This window comes from Schistocerca nitens, chromosome 6 (assembly GCF_023898315.1).
Source record: "Schistocerca nitens isolate TAMUIC-IGC-003100 chromosome 6, iqSchNite1.1, whole genome shotgun sequence".
Lineage (NCBI taxonomy): Eukaryota > Metazoa > Arthropoda > Insecta > Orthoptera > Acrididae > Schistocerca > Schistocerca nitens.
In genome coordinates, this window is record NC_064619.1 from 316,018,729 (window position 1) to 316,043,053 (window position 24,325).

At 38.7% G+C, this 24,325-nt stretch overlaps 1 protein-coding gene across 2 annotated transcripts in view; it reads left to right on the plus strand.

Moving 5' to 3' along the window:
* Positions 1-1,724: 1,724 nt before the first annotated feature.
* The window catches only part of LOC126262449 (aspartate aminotransferase, mitochondrial), a 79,188-nt gene continuing 56,587 nt past the window's right edge, over positions 1,725-24,325 (plus strand). The window contains exon 1 of one of the 2 annotated variants that reach the window (XR_007546732.1): positions 1,725-1,908. Coding sequence is in view for 1 of the 2 variants with exons in the window: in XM_049959102.1 (XP_049815059.1) it covers positions 1,820-1,908 (89 nt within the window). In the remaining variant the exon portion in view is untranslated. The remainder of the gene's footprint in view (positions 1,909-24,325) is intronic. The other variant, XM_049959102.1, reaches the window with a different exon arrangement.

A 24,325-nucleotide genomic window follows, 5' to 3' on the forward strand; every position in this document is an offset into this window, starting at 1 on the left:
AGAATGTTACTCTCTTTCCAGATACTGTTCTATTTCTTCAAACCAATTCTGAATTTCTCAGGTTATTACATATTATTTACTGTACATTGTCCAGCAATACTTCTGTTGTTACCGGATAGTTTGTAATTTGGCACTACCTTTGTGCCACTGGTATTGGCTAGTGTACTTTTGCAGATAAGAAACTCGGCTGGACTAGAATGTCCTGTCAGTATAGAACAAATTCAGACAATATGGAACTTTTTACACTAAATTTGCAATATAATGACACCCTTGTCTCACACAGATTGTAGCAGCCATTGGGGTGCCTGTCTGGCCAGCTTCTGCAGCTTTCGCTTTCAGGTTTGGTGTTTGCTTGGGCCCTATACTGACAACCAGTCATTCCAGTGACAGACACCATCTCAAAGACTGGAACCAAAATTCACAGAAATAAAATTCCATGGTTATAATTCATAGTGTAATTAATTTTGCTCACTCACATGTTTTGAATTCCATTTTAAAATAAAACCATGGTACCAGTTATTGTTTGGGTGTCAGACTGGAAAATAGGTTTTAAGACACCCCAACCATAAAATTAACAGCTGTGATCGATGTTATTTTCAGCAAGTTCCTTCACTTCCTACATCATCATGGATCAGTCCAATATAATATTAGTACTAGACTTAACTTCCAAATGATACAATTCATGCATTTAAGTGACGCCTTAACGTTGGCCTTTGTGTTTGTCTCACTTAAATGTATTTCTTGTCTCGTATCAAGACTGAAGCACTGTCAAAAACTGGCGCTTCTACTTTATCACTTAGTTAAAATACACCAATCTCGTACAGCAGTTAATAAAATCATGGCATTTAAATTTCTGATCAAAGAGAGAGCCAAATTCGTAAGTACATGTTGCAATTACAGTGTAAGCATATATGTATATCAGTAATGCATCACTTCAGATAAAGAAAATAATAAATTTTTACGTTTATACGTAAGTAATACTTTGACAGTTCAGTTGTAATTTCTGTTGTCAGTAAAGATACCCCTAAGCAAACGCAAACGATGTCAACTTTTTATTTGAAGAGACGTCTTCACTGTTTTGCACACTAGATTTTTCGAATTATACCTGTAGTTAATAGCTTTGGCAAGTAAGGTAATTTGTTGACCTCCATTGAATCTTAAATAGTGTTTTAAAACGGGCAAATAAGTAAAGCACTAATAAAATTAATAGTAAATGATTTATAGGGCAGCTTGTCAAACTTCCAAAACACACTCGAATTTAGGAATTTCATAGCAGAACTGTCACTGTTTTTTTCTCGCTAGATTAGAGACACTTTATTATGTTGATGTGTAGATATCTAGAACATCCAATATAAAAGACTTATGAGGGCGCAGAACGAAAAACATTTTAATCCGTGTTTCGACACTTCGTTTCTTGCCAAATTCAGATATGGCGGACACCAGTGATCTCTGGCGGACACTCAACGATATGAACTTTGGCCGGCACGCGATAGAGCCATCTATCGGTAGTTCCGGTAGTTGAGCATCCCTCATTTCGCTAGCTTTAGACGCCTGTCTTGGAGCGCTGCTGGCGCTGAAGGCAACAAAATCGAGGCGAAGTGTCGCGACTGTTATGTTAGACTGTGGTACTACTCTGTTTACGTGCCGTATAAATCGACTTCGTATCTCGATCTAAAGAGAATTATCGACACTTTCAACGTAACATCTCTGGTTCCATTGCGTGCCAACCCAATAGCTAAAAACAGCTGGAGCTCTGGGTACTTGCCGGTAGGGGGTGTGTGACAACTGTGGAAGAGTGATTCGTTTTTACATCTTGGATATGGCACCTACAGCAAGAGTAGCGTTGGCGTCGAGTTCGTTATTGAAAAGTAATCAGAATGTTATTTCAGCGGTTGCTACGAGAGCCAGGCAAGTATATAGTGTTTTTCGCCCGTGCAGATAACTATAACATTATCTTGGTGCACTAGCCAAACACCTGCGTACAGTTTCCTGTTAAGGACCTGTGACCTAGTAGTCATAGTTACTCTGCGCAGATACTGAAATACCGGATGACAGTCTCGTATTTTAATTTATACACTACCAGTGTTATGTATACAGAAATTTACAGTTTTTATCCCATGTGACCTTTAGAGGTCACGGCTGAAGTACCTCTAGTAATGCAGCGGAAGATTTGAGACTTCGCCAGCAAACGTTGGCCGGTGTACTGCATCCGATTTCGAGTCAGTAATTGTGTACAGCCGGTAGTCAGCCCTGTATGTTACGAAATGCATTCGTGTGTGTATAAGCTGGCAGTTGGGATGGAGGAAGTTTTTTTAGAGGCCACCAGTAGGTTATCTGTAAACGAAACAGGAATAGAAAGAATTCGGTTCTTTCCGTACCATTTCAGTAGAGATCAGTTCGTATGTAGCTGCCATGCTCTTAATAATTAAAAATATATTCTGCGGATTGACTATGCCTGTATCTCCAGTTACATTTTTATAGCCACAGTTTAAAGGTTTCCCAACATTACCAGACATGTGTGCACAAGGAAACTGTTACCATAATGTACAATTTTCGCGAATTAAGACTTTCCAAATTACCTTTATATAAACATAAAATTCGTGTCATTTGAGAAACAATTGGGAGGCTTTTAATGTCCGTGTATCAGATATTAAATGTATGCAACGAAAGCACAGAAACGAATTAGTAATCTGGACCATTAAAACCTGATGCTTACTGAAGGTATTGACATGCTGTCAGTTCAGGGTTTCACCATGAACCAAGATGTTGAAATGGAGTGTGGAACATACTTTCCATTTAATATTATTAAAACCAGCAGTCTGTAGAAGGAAAATTAGCAGTATGGTGCCTGCTTTGTTTAAACAAAACGTGGTTAGTGACAAAGAAGAGTCTGTGGGGACAATTTCAGTTACAAATGGAAAGAATGGTCCCTTCTGAAATATACAGTTAAGTCTGTATGCTTTGCAGACTTGTGAATGTAGTTCGAAACTGATAAGTTTTTATTTGTAATGAGCCACAAAAAATTTTCTGTAATGTTAGTTTAGTGCAACTGTTTTCCTCTAGGGTAACCTCCTGACTATATAACATTGCTCTATAGGTGTTATTGCTCTTAGTTAGGGTGTGATAATAACCGCCATCGTGAAATCTTGGCTGTGGTGACAGTGCTCTTCAGTAGAACCAATGAATGTTAATGCACAATAACTCAATAGTAAAATTACATACACTGGCTTGACAGAAAATCTTAATTTCAGGTGTTATATTAAACTGTTAGCAGGCCAAAGCCATCAGCACAGACACATTGTGATCATAATGGCATCAAATTGGAGGCCTGCACACAAGGGTGAAACACTGACTCTTCTCAGTTTCACTGAGGAATATCACATTTTAGTTCCTTCTTTAAATCATCAGACAAATGTCAGAATGACAGATTTTGAAATAAGTGATAGTGGGATAGAAAACCAAGTGGAATCACTGAGCAGAGGAAATTGAACTGAACCTGATGAAATACCAGCATGATTGTACATAGTGTATGTGAAAGAACTTGCTCCTTTTCAACCAGCAGTGTACCTTTGGTCTCTCAAGGAGCAAAGCATTTGCAGTTGAGTGGGTGGGGGTGTTATGTAGGTGATTCCCATTTTCAAGAAATGTCGTCACACTGTTACTAATTTAGGAACATGTTGTATGCTTGCATATTGTGCCATTTCTGGAGACCGGGAATCTCCTTTTTCGAAGTTAACAAGGATTCCAAAAACTAAGACCATGTAACTAACGCACAGCTCGTTCTCTTCGTCCATGATACCCAGAAATCTGTAGATATCAGTGCTCAACTAGATGGCGTGTCCCACACCTTGTGAAATGCACTAGGTGCAGTTCAGGACTGCTGCCTAATGAACAAGATACAGGTGTAAGTAATACAGACCAGTTGTGTGATTGATGAGTTTCAAGCAAACAGAACACAGTGTGTTATTCCCAATGGAGAAAAGTCTTCAGATGTAAAAGTAACTTTGGGTGTCCTCCAAGGGAGTGTTATAGTACCATTGCTTTACACTATATATATATGTCAGAATGACAGATTTTGAAATAAGTGATAGTGGGATAGAAAACCAAGTGGAATCACTGAGCAGAGGAAATTGAACTGAACCTGATATATATATATATATATATATATATATATATATATATATATATATATATATATATATATATGTATGTATGTATGTATATATATGTGTGTGTGTGTGTGTCTGTCGACCTGCCAACACTTTCATTTGGTAAGTCACATCATCTTTGTATGGGACCCAGTGGATAATGTTGCCAGTTCCATAAGGCTTTTTGCGGGTAATGCTGTTGTAAACAGAGTAATCACAGTGGTAGGAAATTGTAGTGATATGTAGGAAGACATGCAGAGGATTGACACTTGGTGCAGGGATTGGCATTTCACCCTCAACATGGACAAATTTCATGCATTGTACATAAACAGACAGAAAGACCCATTATTGCATGATTACACAATTGCAGAGCAGTCACTACAACTCAGTAAAATGCATAAAATATGTTGGAGTATGCTTTTGGTGTGATTTAAAGTGGAAGGGCCACATAAAACTTGTCAAAGGTAAGGCAGATGCCAGACTGTGATTCACCCCCAAGAAATAGTGTTCATCTCCAAAGAAGATAGCTTACAGAACCCTCATTTGGCCAGTACTTGACTGTTGCTCATCATTTGGGGTTTGTATAAGGTGGAATTCTGTACCAGTGGAAAAAGAAAAGATTCAACGAAGAGCAGTGTGTTTCATTACATGTTTGTTTAGTAAGTGCAAAACTGTAATGGAGATGCATCAGCCAACTCCAGTATGGGTGCTTCGAGAGAGGCATTGTGTATCAAAGTGATTACTTTTAAAACTCTGAGAGCCAATGTTTCTAGGAAGGGCAACCAATATATTGCCTCCTCCGAAACATATCTTGCAAAAAAAGCTTGACGATAAAATTAGAGGTTAGAGCTGACACAGTGGCTTGTTCTTCCTTTGAACTATTCGCGACTGGAACAGGAAAGGAGGAAGTGCCAGTGATACACAAATTATCCTCCGACGTGCACTGTAAGATGCCTTGTGGAGCATGGATGTAGATGCAGTGTAGCTGAATGTTTGTCAGCACTGTATTGAAACCTGCTTCATTGGATAAGGTAACAGACAAATCTGAGTATTCTGATGCATATTAATGTGCATATGTTGAATGTAAACTATGATGTATGTGATACACTATCAGACTTTTACTATTTTCTGATTGGTCAATGGATAAGGAAGAAAGGCTTGAATGACTGGTGGTAGTCATTCCACTTCTCTCAATACTTCACTGACACCTGCCGATTGCTACTTTTGCCGGACTCATTTCAGCAGGAAATAGTGTTGTGAAAGTAATGTGATAGGATTTTTACAGAAATGCACTTGCTACTAACAAAATAGTTAAATTTTATGTAAATAAATTTCACTTCAATTCAGTTTATAATTTGTATAATGGCACAGTGCTGGTTGCAGTTGTGCCTTTACAAGCTCATAAAGTGAAAAGTGCACCTCTTGTGTCTGTGGGGCAGTTAACACTACGTTCTGTTTGTTTTAATTAGTAAAGATTTTTACAGGCAGCAACACTGTAACGCTTCTACCTCGTGTGTCACAAAAAAAATAACTGTTTGGGTAAAAAAAATCACTACTGTGTCAAAAAATTCATGTTTCACAAAGATATGTTGTGCTAGTGGCAGTACTTGACGGGTATGTGGTCATAAACATAAACAAACAAGAATTCGCATCTTTTGTTCTCAAATCTTTCTCTACAAATTTAAGGCATTTATCAGTAATTTCTTCAGTGTGTGTGTGTGTGTGTGTGTGTGTGTGTGTGTGTGTTTATTATATTTTTTGTATGGACAGACTGGTTTGATGCTGCTCTAAATACTGTTTTAGCTTGTGCAAGCCTCTTCATATCTCCATAACTACTGCAACCTATATCCATCTGAACATGCTTATTATAGTTCAGCTTTTGATCTCCCTGTACAGTTTTCATCCACACACTTCCCTCAATTACAAAATTGAAGATTCCTTGAACCACAGAATGTTCTGCTAGTCAACTTCTTCCATAAATTTATTCCATCCGTCCCTCCCTCCTCCCATTCAGTTCCGTATCTCTTTATTTCTTACCTAATCTCCCCAGCTAATTTCTAGCATTCTTCTTCAGCTCCACATTTGAAAAAGCTTCTGTTCTTTTCTTGTCTGCACTAATATTTGTCCACATTTCACTTCTGTACAAAGCTACACTCCAAACAAATGCTTTTGGAAAATATATCCAAACATTTAATTTTATATTTGATATTTTCATATTTTTCTTTTCCAGAAAACCTCTACTTCCTATAGTCTGCATTTTATATCCTCTCTACTTCGGCCAGTACTGTAAAATATCAAAACTCATCTAGTTTCAGTATCTTATTTTATAATACAATCCCCTCAATATCACCTAATAAAATTAGACTATAAACCCTTGTTTACTTTTGTTGACATTCATGTTGTTATGTCTTTTCAAGACATGATCCCATTCCATTTAATCAGTCTTCAAAGTCTGTTGGCATCTGCGACGGAATTGCAGTGCCATTGACAGACTGCAATTTTTCCGACATTTAATTTTTTTTTTTTCCAAATTGCTCTTAGGTTTCCTTTACTTCTTGATCTGTATAGACGAGGAAATAGGACAGGCTACTATTTTCGTTAACTAGTTTCCCTTTCATGCACTTCCACCCTTGTATCAGCATTCACCTTTCTGTAAGAGTTAGGCATTTCACTTCCTGTATTTTAGTTCTACTACATTAATAATTTCAAAGAGAAAATGCCCCACGTGAATCTATGAATGCTGGAAATAGGTTTCCCTTTCATCAGGCTGTCTTCTATGGTAAGTAGTGAGGTCAATATTACTGTGCATGTTACTTGAATTTTTTTTTTTTTTTTCTGAAACCCAAATTATGTGAGCTAGACTTCAAGCAGTCCTCTTCTTATAAATATCAGTAATTTATGTATCTATTTTGCAACCATTAGTTAATAAACTGACAACTTAAAAATATTTACATATCAGTGCCTGTTTTCTTTGAAATTGGAATTAACATTCTTCTTGAAGTTGATGTTATTCACTTGTCTAATATATATTGCATTTTTGTGAAGATTGGTTCTCTCATAATTCTTACTGAATTTTGTCTACTCCTGGTGTCTTTGCTTTGGTCTTTCACAGCTTTATCAAATTTTTCTTGCAGTATCAAATCTCCTATTTAATTCCTCTTCCCTCACCACAGTAATCTCTAAAGTTAATTTCCTTTTTATAGCCCTTGTATATATTCCTCCCAGCTCTCAGCTTTTTTTGCCCATGGCATCATATTTAAATACCCTACTTTTGTCATGAAATCAGATTTAACAGGTATCTGCTAGTATGCTTGATTTACATGTCTATTGTGGTGTTGGGTTGGGTAGACCTGAAAACGGCCTTCTAAATGTATAACACCACACACTTTTTGCTAATCCATATACAGTTTCACTTATTTTTTGTCTTGCATAGCATAAAATACAACTTTTTGTGAAATTTTTTCTTCTATGTGGGAGGGAAGTCAACTTAGGTTTTATGAAACCTCATAGAATAGTTCTTGCTGATACTTGTCTGCAGTCAGAATACTCAGGTAGTTCTGCACTCTAGCATTTGCTGTGTAGTATTGATTCTGAAGTCGGTGTAGCTGTTTTTTATTTCCACTGAGCGTGTGATAAACAATGAAGAAATTGGAAAATATGTAGATCAGTAAGATAAACTATCTTGCTGTACTCCTTCACAGGGTGTTTCATGTTAGGAAAGGGAGCTATTATCTGGTCTTGAAAAATGTACGCCATCCACTCCCTTCTGATATTGATGGGCACATTGAACTACTGCTTGTGGTTCTTCAGAATCTGAATCACTGAAATACAGATCACTTATTTCAATATATCCATTGTGGATGACTAACTGCAACTGTGATTTAAACTGGCATTTATCTGGTAATAAATATGCAACCAGTCACTTTTTTTGATTTATTCAACCATAAACATGTTTTAGAGCCACTGCAGGCTCATCATCAGATGGAGGTGTTACAAGAACATTATGTTGTGGACCAAGTTTAGCTAGATGCATTGCTGGTGAGGGCACTGCCTTGTGGTATCCACATCAGATTGCTTCTTATAACGTGCATTATTAAGTTATGTGTGTATACACACACACACACACACACACACACACACACAGTATTTAGCTACAACCAAGTGTAGCTAAATACTGTGTTTATTTGTACGAATCACTTACTTCCCCATCACTGTTGAAACACTATCAGCGAGAGTCTGTAAACAATTCTCATCACAATGAACTACTATCATTTCTGTATTGGTTGTTTATTATTGTAATCTACCACGTGACACAGGTGGGTGTGCTGATTTCAGCATAAATAAATTTGGGAGCAATCTTGTAGCTAGAAATTGAACTCCATGTATTCATACAGTGAACTGCACATTTGCGAGCTACGCTCATCATAAGATTTAAATGCCATAGCGGCTTTGAGTGACTGCAGCTCGTCATTTGATGTGATTGAGACAATACTGGCTTGTCATTTGAGCTATTGATATTCATGCAGCTGCTTCTCATTTCTCTGTAGGTTTCTTTAACCCTGCCGTAGTCACGTGAAGCTCTGTTACATTATTGGTTCTGTTGGTGACAGATGCCACCCAGAACCCTGCCGTAGTCACGTGAAGCTCTGTTACATTATTGGTTCTGTTTGTGACAGATGCCACCCAGAATTGTTTTCATTGTTAATGACGAAACAAAATACCACATACATAGTACTTCAGAGGATTTAGTTAATTACTTCACTCAACTCAGCTTGAATGCACCGTATTTATACTAATATCCATGCAAAACCTATTATAATGGACAAAAAAAAGTGGGCCTGTATTACAGTAAAAATGAATACTAACCTCACTAATACAGCAATTAAATCAGTATTTTCAAAATTAGTGTTTGACAGAAGTGTTAATTCAGTCTGACTGTCCAAACAATTGATACAAACTTCCTTCAAATGACCAGTGTGGGTACATTTATTGCGTCTGATACACCACTTCCCAGCTGATTTGCCCCTTGATCTACAACACTCTTAACATGTTCCTCTTTCACCCTCTCCCCCCTCTTGTGGCTAGTTTAGTCTGTTCCATTCTAAGCAATGAAAGACCACACATCCTGATCTCCTAAGGAACATGCAGTGCTTGACATCTCCTTTCTGTTAGGGGATTTATAAGTTCCCATATGAGTTTTGTTAGGGATTTATTTTTCTTCACTGCTTTATCTTAATTTTTATTTGTTTTATAAATACAAAATGCATTTATTACAACTAAATTTAGTGGCTCGTAGAACACTACCATCGGCCAGGGACTTGCTGCATTTAGTCTTGACATTTTTTTGTGACAGCTGGGCAGCCTTTATCATGCTGTAAAATATTATAATCTCAGATATTTGTGCATCCCCTGTATGACTGTCTACATAATCATCATGGTAGAGTGCAGAAATTGACAGCTTTAGTCTCCTTGAGACAGTATGAAATAAGGGTCTTGTCCTTTTGAAAGCCAAAGATTGAAGATTTTTTCTGCTCTTTCATTTATTTGAAAGAAACTCTAAAGGTATTTCCTGTTTTTTCTTTAAGTGCTCCCACATCAATTAGATCATTGATTTGAGGCTTTCAGTAAGGGAATATGCTGAAAACCATTTCTGTTAGCTCCCACAATTTTCTCCAATATTCTTGTTATTAAATCATATGGGGTATTGCTTTGTTTATAAGGTCCATCAGACAGCAAACCAGTATAATTTTCTAAATTTTTGTATATACTGTTTTAGCATGAGCTGCAAATACTTTCAGCTTGTACTTAGGTTTGATAAGTATGAGCTGCTGAAAAGTACTGTTATTGTACCCCTAAATGCTAAAAGTTGCACAGTAACATAATCACTTCATGAGAACTATTTCTGGAAATTATGTCCTATCATATCAAATGTTGTTTATATGGAAGCTAACTTACCAGTTTTGGTTCTCATGTTTCTCTCTCACACATCATCAAAACATAAGCATCATAAGAGACAGTGGAATATTTGTTTTCTCACTGCTAAGTAACATGGTTATAGGCTATTGCCTTTGGAATTTTCCCACATTTGATGAGTGTTGTTGCCAGATGATCTCACTGTACCCATAAGTTACAATAAACCCAACATGCTGAGTTCTGTTTCATCCTTATTATGGGCATGATTGGTTAAAATATTCCGGAGATAAAATAGTCCCCCATTCAGATATCTGGGCGGGGAGTATTCAGGAGGATGCCGTTATCAGGAGAAAGAAAACTGGCGTTCAACAGATTGGAGCTTGGAATGTCAGATCCCTTAATCAAGCAGGTATGTTAGAAAATTTAAAAAGGGAAATGGATAGGTTAAAGTTAGATATAGTAGGAATTAGTGAAGTTCACTGGCTGGAGGAACAAGACTTTTTGTCAGGTGAATACAGGGTTTTAAATACAAAATCAAATAGAGGTAATGCAGGAGTAGGTTTAATAATGAATAAAAAAATTGGAGTGTGGGTAAGCTGCTACAAACAGCATAGTGAACGCATTATTGTGGCCAAGATAGATACGAAGCCCACACCTACAACAATAGTACAAGTTTATATGCTAACTAGCTCTGCAGATGACAAAGAAATTGAAATGTATGATGAAATAAAAGAAATTATTCATATAGTGAAGGGAGACGAAAATTTAATACTCTTGGGTGACTGGAATTCGGTAGTAGGAAAAGGGAAAGAAGGAAATGTAGTAGGTAAATATGAATTGGGGATAAGAAATGAAAGAGGAAGCCGCCTGATAGAATTTTGCACAGAGCACAACTTAATCATAGCTAACACTTGGTTCAAGAATCATAAAAGAAGGTTGTATACATGGCAGAAGCCTGGAGATACTGACAGGTTTCAGATAGATTATATAATGTTAAGACAGAGATTTAGGAACTATGTTTTAAATTGTAAGATATTTCCAGGGGCAGATGTGGACTCTGACCACAATATGTTGGTTATGAACTGTAGATTAAAACTGAAGAAACTGCAAAAAGGTGGGAATTATGAGACCTGGATAAACTGACTAACAGTGTTTCAGGGAGAGCATAAGGGGACAATTGACAGGAATGGGGGAAATAAGTACAGTAGAAGAAGAATGGGTAGCTTTGAGAGATGAAGTAGTAAAGGCAGCAGAGGATCAAGTAGTCAAAAAGACGAGGGCTAGTAGAAATCCTTGGATAACAGAAGAAATATTGAATTTAATTGATGAAAGGAGAAAATATAAAAATGCAGTAAATGAAGCAGGCAAAAAGGAATACAAACGTCTCAAAAATGAGATTGACAGGAAGTGCAAAATGGTTAAGCAGGGATGGCTAGAGGACAAATGTAAGGATGTAGAGGTTTATCTCACTAGGGGTAAGATAGATACTGCCTACAGGAAAATTAGAGAGACCTTTGGAGAAAAGAGAACCACTTGTATGAATATCAAGAGCTTCGATGGAAACCCAGTTCTAAGCAAAGAAAGGAAAGTAGAAAGGTGGAAGGAGTATATATAGGGTCTATACAAGGGCGATGTACTTGAGGACAATATTATGGAAATCGAAGAGAATGTAGATGAAGATGAAATGGGAGATATGATACTGCATGAAGAGTTTGATAGAGCAGTAAAAGACCTGAGTCGAAACATGGCCCCGGGAGTAGACAACATTCCATTAGAACTACTGACAGCCTTGGGAGAGCCAGTCCTGACAAAACTCTACCTTCTGGTGAGCAAGCTGTGTGAGACAGGCAAAATGCCCTCAGACTTCAAGAAGAATATAATAATTCGAATCCCAAAGAAAGCAGGTGCTGACAGATGTGAAAATTACCGAACTATTAGTTTAATAAGTCACGGATGCAAAATACTAACGCGAATTCTTTACAGACAAATGGAAAAACTGGTAGAAGCCGACCTTGGGGAAGATCAGTTTGGATTCCGTAGAAATATTGGAACATGTGAGGCAATACTGACCATACGACGTATCTTAGAAAATAGATTAAGGAAAGGCAAACCTACGTTTCTAGCATTTGTAGGCTTAGAGAAAGCTTTTGATAGTGTTGACTGGAATACTCTCTTTCAAATTCTGAAGGTGGCAAGGGTAAAATACAGGGAGCAAAAGGCTATTTACAATTTGTACAGAAACCAGATGGCAGTTATAAGAGTCGAGGGGCATGAAAGGGAAGCAGTGGTTGGGAAGGGAGTGAGACAGGGTTGTAGCCTATTCCCGATGTTATTCAATCTGTATATTGAGCAAGCAATAAAGGAAACAAAAGAAAAATTCGGAGTATGTATTAAAATCCATGGAGAAGAAGTAAAAACTTTGAGGTTCGCCGATGACATTGTAATTCTGTCAGAGACAGCAAAGGACTTGGAAGAGCAGTTGAACGGAATGGACAGTGTCTTGAAAGGAGGATATAAGATGAACATCAACAAAAGCAAAATGAGGATAATGGAATGTAGTTAAATTAAGTCAGGTGATGTGGAGGGAATTAGATTAGGAAATGAGACACTTAAAGTAGGCTAGAAAGGAGTTTTGCTATTTGGGGAGCAAAATGACTGATGGTGGTTGAAGTAGAGGGGGGTATAAAGTGTAGACTGGCAATGGCAAGGAAAGCTGTTCTGAAGAAGATAAATTTCTTAACATTGAGTATAGATTTAAGTGTCAGGAAGTCGTTTCTGAAAGTATTTGTATGGAGCGTAGCCATGTATGGAAGCGAAACGTGGACAATAAATAGTTTGGACAAGAAGAGAATAGATGCCTTTGAAATGTGGTGCTCCAGAAGAATGCTGAAGATTAGATGGGTAGATCACATAACTAATGAGGCGGTATTGAATAGGATTGGGGAGAAGAAGTTTGTGGCACAACTTAACTAGAAGAAGGGATCGGTTGGTAGGACATGTTTTGAGGCATGAAGGGATCACCAATTTAGTATTGGAGGGCAGCGTGGAGGGTAAAAATCGTAGAGGGAGACCAAGAGATCAATACACTAAGCAGATTGAGAAGGATGTAGGTTGCAGTAGGTACTGGGAGATGAAGCAGCTTGCACAGGATAGAGTAGCATGGAGAGCTGCATCAAACCAGTCTCAGGACTGAAGACCACAACAACAACATCATTTATGAACAAATGGAAATGTTAATTAACAAATATTGTATCATAATTTTAAGTTAAAACATTTCACTATTTATTATTGGTCATATTAAAATAAATTAATATTTGATAAGTCATGTTAAATACATTTTTGTTAAATGAATAAAAATTATGTCCTCAATAATGCTTTTCAGTCTTCAGAAATAAAATTATACTTTATTTTTGTTTGATGTTTCACATTTTCATAACAAATTTTAATTTCCTCTCAATACTTTCATTTTCATGCCACTACTAATACAAATAAAATATATTAAAAAATAGAATTCAGTATTCGTCAAGTAAGAATTGTGTGTGTTAATAAACATGGAATTTAAATAAAAGTAGAAAAATTAACACTACTAACTACATTATAGTTAAATTCCTATTACATAACACTCTTACCTGCTATTGAGTATATTGCACTTGGATCTGATCTTCAAAGGTAATTTTTAAAAGTGTTTTTGATAAATACACTGTACTGCATTAGGTAATTGATGTGTGGGCACCAATCTTCAAATCTTATAACTTTTGAGAAAATCAGAGGGTCAGGCCATAAGGTCCCCTTGTGACATTTACCAGTGACTTCAATTCATTCCTTATTGTTGATGGCTGTTCTCTCTCTCTCTCTCTCTCTCTCTCTCTCTCTCTCTCTCTCTCTCTCTCTCTCTCTCTCTATGCCGAGCCTTATTTCCTTTGTTGTATTCCATACTGTGGTTCTTTTATATTGCTCCATGGTCCCTGCCTCACAAAATTTCCAACATATTCCATACATTCCTGACCTGTCAGTATTTCATTTACTTTTACGCTTTTTCTTCCAGTCTGCTGTTAAATGGTTTATCCTGTGATCACACATTTTTGTCCTTAATTTCCATTACCTTCTCCATCCTATGCTGTTGATTTTTCCACTCATAGCACATCGTACCCCCAAGGCAGAAGACTATTAGCAGGCTATTGCTTCTACCTATCTGCTACATCCTTTTATTTTTCGTTACCTAGTTCATATGATGTCACAAATACCTGCCATTTTAATTTTAGTGACATTTTAGAGGACATAGGCCACCTATTCAAGAAACTGTTCAGTTGTGTCAACTGTATATCATTGGGAAGGGAGAACTTAGCTCAAACTAAAAGCTTTTTGTATTTTCATTATAAGATAAAATGTTGAAGTGGGTTTATTAGGACTGTTGGATAGCTCAGTTTCACCTAGGACACTTAATACATGTGAACCAGCAAAACACTTCTTTTTGTTGAAATTTTTGGTGTTTCGGTTCTAAGACAGTAACTTACGAAGTTCACCCTCTAGTATTTTGTTTACTAACAGCCACTCACATAGTTGCAGATGTTTGCTGAGAAAAAACTGCAACAGAAAAAAAGCACAGAAAAATGTCAGAAGCAGTGACAATAATTCTCAAAAACATGCTATAACATACAATAAATAAGGTAACATTAAAGTATCCATAGAAAATTATATTTCAAAAAACAAATAGTAAAAATGTAATACTGTGTCACTGTGTTTGTACAACTATGCTATTTTCTGCATGTTTTAGATTTAAAAAATCCACTGACGGTGGTGGTATTTGTCGCCGAAACTAGGTTGGAAAAATAAAACAAGTAAACAAACAACAAGGTGTTTTGCGTCAAGGTGGACTCAGTTTCTGATATTGTTAGTTCTAAGAGGGTGTTTATTGCAGGAAATTTTACTTCTGTTAATAATTGAACTTGGATCACTTATGTCCTTGCACCTGTGTATCTTGTTATTACATAATGCTTACTTGAGTTTTCTCTTATCTTTAAGATAGCTTCTTATCGTATACAAAAAACCCACGCACTAAGCAATCTTTGTTCTGAAACTGAGAGGAAAATTATCATTTTCAATGAAATAGCAGGCCAGTTTTTCATATTATCTGGTCCTTCATTTTGGTGAACTTTGCAGTTTACTGGCTGTATTATTTTCTGTAGGAATATAGGAGAAAGTGATACGGACATAATTCTTTGGCTTTAGTCACAACTGATGCCAGAAATGCCTGGCTGCAGTAGTTGATAGTCATCCAACTACTGCATGTTGCTTTAATTATGCATCTCTTACTAGTTTGTACATGCACAGCTGATAAATGATATCTTAATATTCCCATCCTTCTGTGCCACTTAATTGGAAAGAGTCTTATATAATTTAAATCCAAAGGGTCTCAGCCCAAAGCTGTTTGTCATGACTTACCTCTGTTTATCATCATCACACACTTAAAATTGCTTATGGAACTTTCACATTTTTCTGTGATTAGTCTGAGCGATTTGCACAAGATCTATCATAATCTCTGCTAGTAGAAACACTTTCATAATTGATTTATTGTGCCAACAGGCCGTGACACACATGTCTGGAATGTGCCAACTGTAAACATGGTGAAAATAACCTGCAAATGTTCTCAATGTTTGTGCAGGTCTGTCACTTTATTTCCTGTCCCATCATGGTTAATTTTTGTAAAACTAGGCCATTATGAATTTGACAGAGTTGTTTCCTTGAGTGAGAAATACTACTAAAATTTTAAGTTCAGGTGGTCCTACAGATTCTTTAATTCATTGCAGATTTACTTAGTTTCTATAACCATTGCTGTTTGTAAGCAGTATAAATTCTGATGGTATCATCTGTTCCACTCAAAATAGTTGTCTCCATAAAACACTCGGTGAGGTTCATGGGTCAGTACTGTTACACAATATCAAGCCATGTGCACTACTGGTCTATTTCTTCATCTACGTACATACTCAACAAGGTGAAGGGTACTTTGTCATTCCCTTTCCTGTTCTACTCAGAAATTGAGCAAGGGGAAAAAGACTGTCTGCATGCCCCTGTATGAGCCCTAATGTATCTGATCTTTGCAGGTCTTAAGGGGAATGTATGTTGGTAGAATAGTTCTGCAGTCAGCTGCAAATGCTGACTCCCTAAACTTTGTCATTAGTGTTTTGTAGAAAGAAGTTTGTGGAACTCCAGAGATTCCCATTTGAGTTCACTAAGTATCTTTGTAATATTCATATGTTGATCGAACCTGCTGGTTGCAAAACTAGCTGCACGCCTCTGAATTGCTTCGATGTCTTCATTTAATCCTACCTGATGGAAATACCAAACACTCAAGCAGCACTCAGAAATTCTCTAAATAAACGAAAGTCTACCATTTGTCTTCCCTATGGCTGACATGTGCTCATTCCGTGTTGTACTGCTTTACAACATTACACGCAGATAATTAATTTTCCTGGCTGTGTCAAGAAACACACTATCAATATTGTATTTGGATATTTTTCCTACTCATCAGCATTAATTTAAATCTTTCTTTGTTTAAATCAAGTGTCATTCATCACACCAAATAGAAAGCATGTCAGTCATCTTGTGTTCTCCTAGTCAGACAATGGTGACACTTTCTGTACACTACAGCATCATCAGCAAACAGTCGCAGATTGCTGCTTACACTATGTCAGATCATTTATGTATATAGAGAACAAGAGTTGTTTTACCACACTTATGTCAGGCAGTCCTAATGATACGCTTGTCTCTGAATGAGGACAGTGTTCAGAGTTCTGTTACTTAAGAAGTCTTAGATCCACTCACACACTTTGGAATCTAATCTGTATTATTGGACCTTTAACAGTCTGCAATGAGGCACCGTGAAAATGCGTTCTGTAAATCGAGGAATATGCGATCTGCCTGTTGTCCTCCATCCGCGTTTCGCCGGATATTGTGTGATAAAAGGACAAGCTGAATTTTGTGTGAGCGATGCTTTCTAAATCCTTCCTGATTTGTAGATGGAAGCTTTCCTACCTCAAGGAAATTTATCCTGTTTGAATTTTGAATGTGTTAAAGAATTCGGCAGCGAACCGATGTTAAGGATGTTGGTCGGCAATTTTGCGGGTCCTTTCTTTTACCCATCTTAAGTACAGGAGACACTTGCACTTTTATTCAGTCATTTGGAACTTAGCTCTGGGAAAGCAATTTGCGATAAATTTCAACTAAGCAAGGAACTAATGCCAAAGAGTGTGAAACCAATTTTGGGTTCCATCTAGACTTGATGTACTTGTTTTCAACATTTTTAGTTGCTTCTCAATGCCAGGAATGCCTATTTATATGTCCTCCATATAGGAGTGTGTGCAATGGTCAAATTATTGTATGTCTGTAGGATCCTCCTGTTTGAATGATTTTTCCACATGCTGAAATTTAAAACTTCAGCCTTCTCTCTGCTACCTTCTGACACAAGACTGGTCAACAAGTGTAATGATTTGTATGTAGGACCAGAATTTTCTCGTTCTCAGCAAGTTCTGTTGCTAACATGACTGGAAGTTATCTCTCATTCGTTAACCTTTCTATAGTCGAACAAAGTTGTACAGGGTGAGGCATAAAGGACAGACATTAAAAAGTAGTTACCTGTGCTTCAGAAAATTATTTAGTTACAGAATAATACTCAAATAATGTTACAATTTTACAGAATTAACGCTGGAAAGCAACATCTTCCAGGTGACGGCCGTTTTCACTTCTCAAGCCGCTCTTGGAAGTTGGCTTCCACTCTCTCCAACATCGCTCTGTCAATTTGAAGACTTCCACATGAATTGTGTCCTTCATTTCTTCAAGTGTACATGGTTTATGCTCGTATACATGTGACTTGAGGTAACTCCACAAAAAGTAGTTGCATATGGACAAGTCTGGGAATGAAGAGGCCAACTGCCACCAAACCAGGAAATGACATGACCATGAAAACCAGTCAGAATAGCTTCCATTGATATTCTTGCTGTGTGAGCTGAGGCCCCATCCTACTGAAAAACCAAACTCGCTGGTTGGGAATAAGTTTTCTTCTTAGTTCAGTTAGGAAGAATTCAGTGATCATCTGTCTATAACATTCCAAGTTTACAGTTACAGTTTTCCCATTATTGTCTTGGAAAAAGGATGAAGCAATAACATCTGTACCAGATGCAGCACACCAGTGACCTTGGGACTATGTAATGGTCTCTCGTGCATTAGTTTCGGATTTTCACTGGCCCAATAAGGACAGTTCTGTTGATTTATCATGCCTTTCAAATGAAAATGAGCATCATTTATAAACAAAATAACGTTGTCATTTTGCTAAAGTATGGTCTCAATTTCTCAAGTAAAATTTAGCCGCTGTACATAATCTGTAGAGTTCAATTGTTACACCATGGCTATTTTGTAGGGATGAAATCCTAGATCAGTATGCAAATACACCTTACTGAATGATTATTGAGACTAGTTCAGCAGAATGTCTCCTAGCAGATTGTCTAGGCCTATGGAGTATGGTTGGCTGAACTCTTTTCAACATTTTCTGCATTGCTTACTGAGCGAGGAGCCCCTGGCAGTTTTCTATTTGTCGCTGTTTCTCATAAATGGAATGATTCAGCACAACATGAAATGGTGTTAGGAGTGAGAACACTATCATGTCTTGCAAGATTGAAATGGTGACAAAACACATGCTGAGTTAAGATAGACTCAGTATTATGCACAAAACCATTGTAAGCACACACACGATGTTGCACAGTCTATGGCTTCATGACCTTGACTAAACAAAATGGCAGGAGCCTACCAATCATGTGATCACATCATTCCTCCCCACTTCTATTAACTGAGCCTGAATACTATCTGTTCAAAATTTTTGTCTGTCCTTTCTGCCTCACCATGTACTATATTTTGCTTGTCAACATTTCAGCTTTTTTTTTTTTTTTTTTTTTTTTTTATACCAAAGGTGCAACAGTTTCTACTTCCTCAGAATATTCTAAAATTTGTTAGTAAACCACAGTATTTTCTACCCTTAATAAGCTTACTCATCGCATTCTTCTCCAGAGTGTGATTTACAATCTGTTTAAACTTTGGACATCATCTAGTGCCAGTATGGTACATATATAGGAATTGTGAACACTCATTTTGTGTAATGTGGGTGTTATGACTTGAGCTTTAGTGAACTATGTCAGTCTCATCTATTATACAAATCTTTCAGAATATTAAATAATCATCATTTGTTAACCATTCATTATCATGATATGTGACTCTTTAATCTTCAGTTGCATGTTGTGTGGAATGAATACAAAATGCAATCCGGGATTGGAGCAGTTCATGCAGATGCCCAAAACTATTTGTTTTGCTGAAGTACTGGAGGGACTTCACTCATAAATTTGTTAGTAAATCAAAGTCCTTTAAAAATTTTATGAGTGCTTTACCATGTGGCAGTTTTCACAAATGGGTGCGAGCAGAGTAGTGCCCTGGCAGCTCTCTGTTGGTACCAAAGTGTCACAAAAATCTTTTTTCAAAACAGAATTTTCCAAGTTCGATGATGTATGATCTTGAGGGTTCTGGTGCAGATGAAACTTATACCTTATATGTGAGGAGGGATCTGTTATTTGCTCAAGCTCCTTAGTGCCCTTCAATCTACAAAGTCTTGTGTCCAACTGATAACAGTCCAGAACATCCCTGATAATCTGTTCCACATGAAAGGTTGGGGTGTGGAGGAGTTAAGTCTATGTGCCAAGAAACATGGAAATCAAGAGAATGTGTTGGCAAGGAAGCATGTACTGAAAATTCTGTTGTGTAATATTTCTCTCCTTACACTCTCCTCACTGGAAGAGCACAATCATGTCAATGGGAAGATGAGTGGCTGGGGATGATAGACAATATACAGCAGTTAGTGGTGAAGTGAACAATTCATCTCCCACATGTCTATGGTTAGGAAAGCAGCAGAGGCAGATCCTGGTGAAGATAAAACTCCTCTTTATTACTTCTTTACTAATTCATAAAGTTCAGACATTATTCTGTGTGTGCTTTATTCTCTGGCTTGACCTGTAAATCTCTGCCTGGGAGACAGTGCTATGCTGGCATCTCTGGTATGGGAGGTGAGCAGGAGACAGCTGCAATGCAGTCACGAGCAGCCCCAAGTCTTCTTTACTGTGGAAGATTGCGTTGTCGCTGTGGCACAGTGATGGCGTAGCCCAGAGTCGAAGTCTGGATGAAGCCGAATAGCAGGAGCGGGTTGACGGAGCATTGTTAGCCGTCTGCGCAGACAGGCAGAGGACCCTCCTTAATGACCTGATGGTGGCAGAGTTAAGACAGTGGTGCAGGCAGACATTGACTGGGTGTCACTTACTGCCCATCTGGCTGAACGGTGGCAACCTGGTTCAGATGTGGTTAAATACAGATTCCCCCTGCTGATTCCATAGGAACAGTAGTGTTTCTGGGTTGTGTCAAAGTGTCTGTAGCATGTTGACCAGAAAGTGTGGCTTAACTGACAGTAGGTCGGCCAAGATGCATAGAGAACACGACTTTGGACTGGTGGCCTGGTTCTGGTACTCATAGTCAGACCATACAGTGCTGATCATGCAGTTCAGTGACCAACACCTGCTGGGTGGCAGTGGCCTTATTGCAGCTCAGGACTCTGACTTCTGCTTAAAGTTCCCCAATCAATTTTGGCCGTTCAACAGGTTTCAATACAGAGCATTATAATTGGTTGTGTTTCTTATCCTGATAAGAGGACAGACTAGTTTAGCTGTCCATGAGTTACCCATTTGATCAAATGACACAATGAATGTTGTAAGAATTTTGAGATTCTGTCAGAAGTATCCAACCTGCTTCTAAGTTCTTGAGATGTTTTTAAGAGGAGGAGACGGAGGTTGCATGGCTCATAGAGAAGAGATTTACACTTCTTCTGCAACTCTCAAATGCTTTTCACTTGCTTTGCCTTCATGACTGTTTGCGCTTCCTGTTTGGTGCATGTAGTGCCCTCTAGTTCTACATCTACTCACATACTCTGCAAGCCACCATACAGTGCATGGCGGAGGCTACATTTTACCATGGCCTAGTCATGCTCTTCCCTGTCAGATGCATAAGTGGAGTGAAGGAAAGCGATTGCCTACGTGCTTCTGTACGAGTCCTGATTTTGTTTATCTTGTCTTTACGATTGTAACACAAGATGTAACTTCATTGCAGTTGAATCATTCTGCAGTTGGTTCCAAATGTGGGTTCTCTAAACTTTTTCAATAGTTTTTCGGGAAAAGAATGTTTGTTTTTTTTGCAGGGATGGTCATTTTAGTTCCTGGAACTTTCCCTTTACATGTGTATGGGACAGATCATTACTCACAGAATGGAAATATGTTAAACAGCAGAAGGGCACGTCACTAAATGTGACTTTGAAAATAGTCCTCCTTCAGAGAATCTGTAAGTTATGTAAAAGTGCGCGCGCACACACTCACTCTATTACACCTGTCACATAGGACACATTGCGTAATGAGATGTGTATGCAAGCATGATGTCTTCTTAGAGGCTCACATGTCTTGTGAGTACATGCTTGGCCTCCATGGGGCTTGCAGTACTACTTCCCTTTGTGTGCTGCAAGTCTGTCCTGCTACTATTCTATTTTCCTCTCTGCCTTTCCATTGGACAGTCTTCTTGGTGCCGATTGTGCTTGGGTTTTATTTGTGATTTTGGACACTCATTTTCTTCCTTTCTGGTATTCAACAAATTTTCACTCTTCACCATATGATCCCCATTGTTGGTTTGACCTAATACTTTTTTCCAAATTTTACTGGAGTATGTATCATGCCGACAAGGACACCTCCAATGCAGCATATATTCCTTCTTTTGTTCCTTTTTCTCTTTGCTCCTTTACTTTCATGGGAAGGTACTATGCCCAAAATCCAGCATGGTAGCCATTCTGTTGTGGCCAGGGTTGTCAGTACATGTGTGGTGGAAGCCCTCTGACCACACAGAGATAGCACTGCCAGTGCCTGAGCTGGAAATTCCCCACATGTGCAGTGGAGTATGTGCCCACTGTGACTGGGTCGTGGGCACACTTGCTGGGCTGGGTGCTGCCCGTGGAAAGAGCCCTTGTTCATAGTGGTTGGCACCATGGTGGGAGACGTGCATATGAAGTGAATTAAACTTCCTTCTGCTGTTGGCTGCATGGCCTCAGCAGTCACTCCTCAAGGTAAGACGTATTACAAAATGGAGCGATATGACCCCAAAATGTTTTCTTCTCTGGCTGCCCTGTGGGAGGAATATAGGGTCCAGAGACAAGGAGAGAAGTACTCCCTCCAATACGTAGTTTGTTCTAAGACTGTCGGGGTTTTCTTATTGATTACAAAGCCACTTTTATTCGTTGAATACCTCAAGGACAGATTTGGGGATGCTGCAACAATTTAAAAAATGAAAAGCAGCCCTGTTCTGATTAAAATGGTCTCCCATGCCCAGCCACTGGCACTGCTCGCCTGTGACAAGTGAGGTTGACATTCCTGTAACTATAATTTCCAATAACAGGCTGTTGGGTACATGGTGTCATTTTTAACAATAATCTCCTTTTACAGACTGACTTGTGTGCCAGTTTGTATTGAGGGGGGTGTGCATTTTTGTCTGATGCATCAGTGGATGCCAAAGGACAATAGGGTTAATGCTAGAATCTTCATCTTGGTCTTTGAAGAGGACATGTTGCCTGAGAAGCTCAAGGTGATGGTGTATTGATGCGATGTAAGCCTTATGTTCACCCTCAAATGAGGTGCTTCAAATGCATGAGTTTTGCATACATATCATGTTGAAATGCCAGTCCCATCTGTAGGGACTACTGACTTCAGATGCACATTAACTCAATTTGTGCCCCCCACCCCCCACCCTTCCTGTCTGTATCATCTTTGGGGAGAAGCACTCCCTGTTCACTGGACTGCACTTTCTGCCAAAGTGAAAAGAAAATCAAAGAATACAAGGCTCTTCCCCAAACCATGTATCAAGAGGCAAAGATCCGTTCATCTACATCTTAGTTGCATGATGATGTATGCTATGTGTATGATGAAATTCTCTGTACTGACTGTACTGTTGTCCTTTGTGTATTCTACATAAGGACACTGAACTACACCCACTGCCCTCCTATTGCTTTCCCCACAACTCCTTTCAGGACATCAGGTCCCAAGCCCCACCAGACACAGTGCCCCCTCTGGCTTGTTGCCAGGAATGGGAGGAATGGGTCCCATGGGATGCTCCCTTCCCAGGAATCTACTGATCTGCAGCCAGGTACCAGCCAGTGGAATAAATGGCCACAGGCTATGGGCTGCAGGCCTTAGCATTCCTTCTCCTGTCCCAGAATCTGGGGCAAAGAAGTCCTCTCTGACAGTGGTATCATCTGAGGAGGTGGTAATGAGCCTGGTGGGGCCCTGTGCCACCAAGCTCGGCCTGTTTTGCCTTTGTCATAGATGGCATCCCTGGTGGCTACTGTGGTCCTGTAACCCCCATCCCCCATATGCACAAACCTGGGTTCAGAACCAATATATATTGGCCCCGAGGTGTGACCTTCCCTCTCGGTCCCTCCATGCCCCTGCGGGGTACTGATAGTGTGATTCTCCAGTGGAACTGAAGTGGTTTTCTGTCACCTGGCTGAGCCACAATGTCTCTTCTATGTTTCCCCTGATTTGGCATTGTTGTTGTTGTTGTTGTTGTTGTGGTCTTCAGTCCTGAGACTGGTTTGATGCAGCTCTCCATGCTACTCTATCCTGTGAAGCTTCATCATCTCCCAGGACCTACTGCAACCTACATCCTTCTGAATCTGCTTAGTGTATTCATCTCTTGGTCTCCCTCTACGATTTTTACCCTCCCCGCTGCCCTCCAATGCTAAATTTGTGATCCCTTGATGCCTCAAAATATGTCTTACCAACTGATCCCTTCTTCTAGTCTAGTTGTGCCACAAACTTCTCTTCTCCCCAATCCTATTCAATACCTCCTCATTAGTTACGTGATCTACCCACCTTAACTTCAGCATTCTTCTGTAGCACCACATTTCGAAAGCATCTATTCTCTTCTTGTCCAAACTGGTTATCGTCCATGTTTCACTTCCATACATGGCTACACTCCATACAAATACTTTCAGAAACGACTTCCCGACACTTAAATCTATACTCGATGTTAACAAATTTCTCTTCTTCAGAAACGCTTTCCTTGCCATTGCCAGTCTACATTTTATATCCTCTCTACTTCGACCATCATCAGTTATTTTGCTCCCCAAATAGCAAAACTCCTTTACT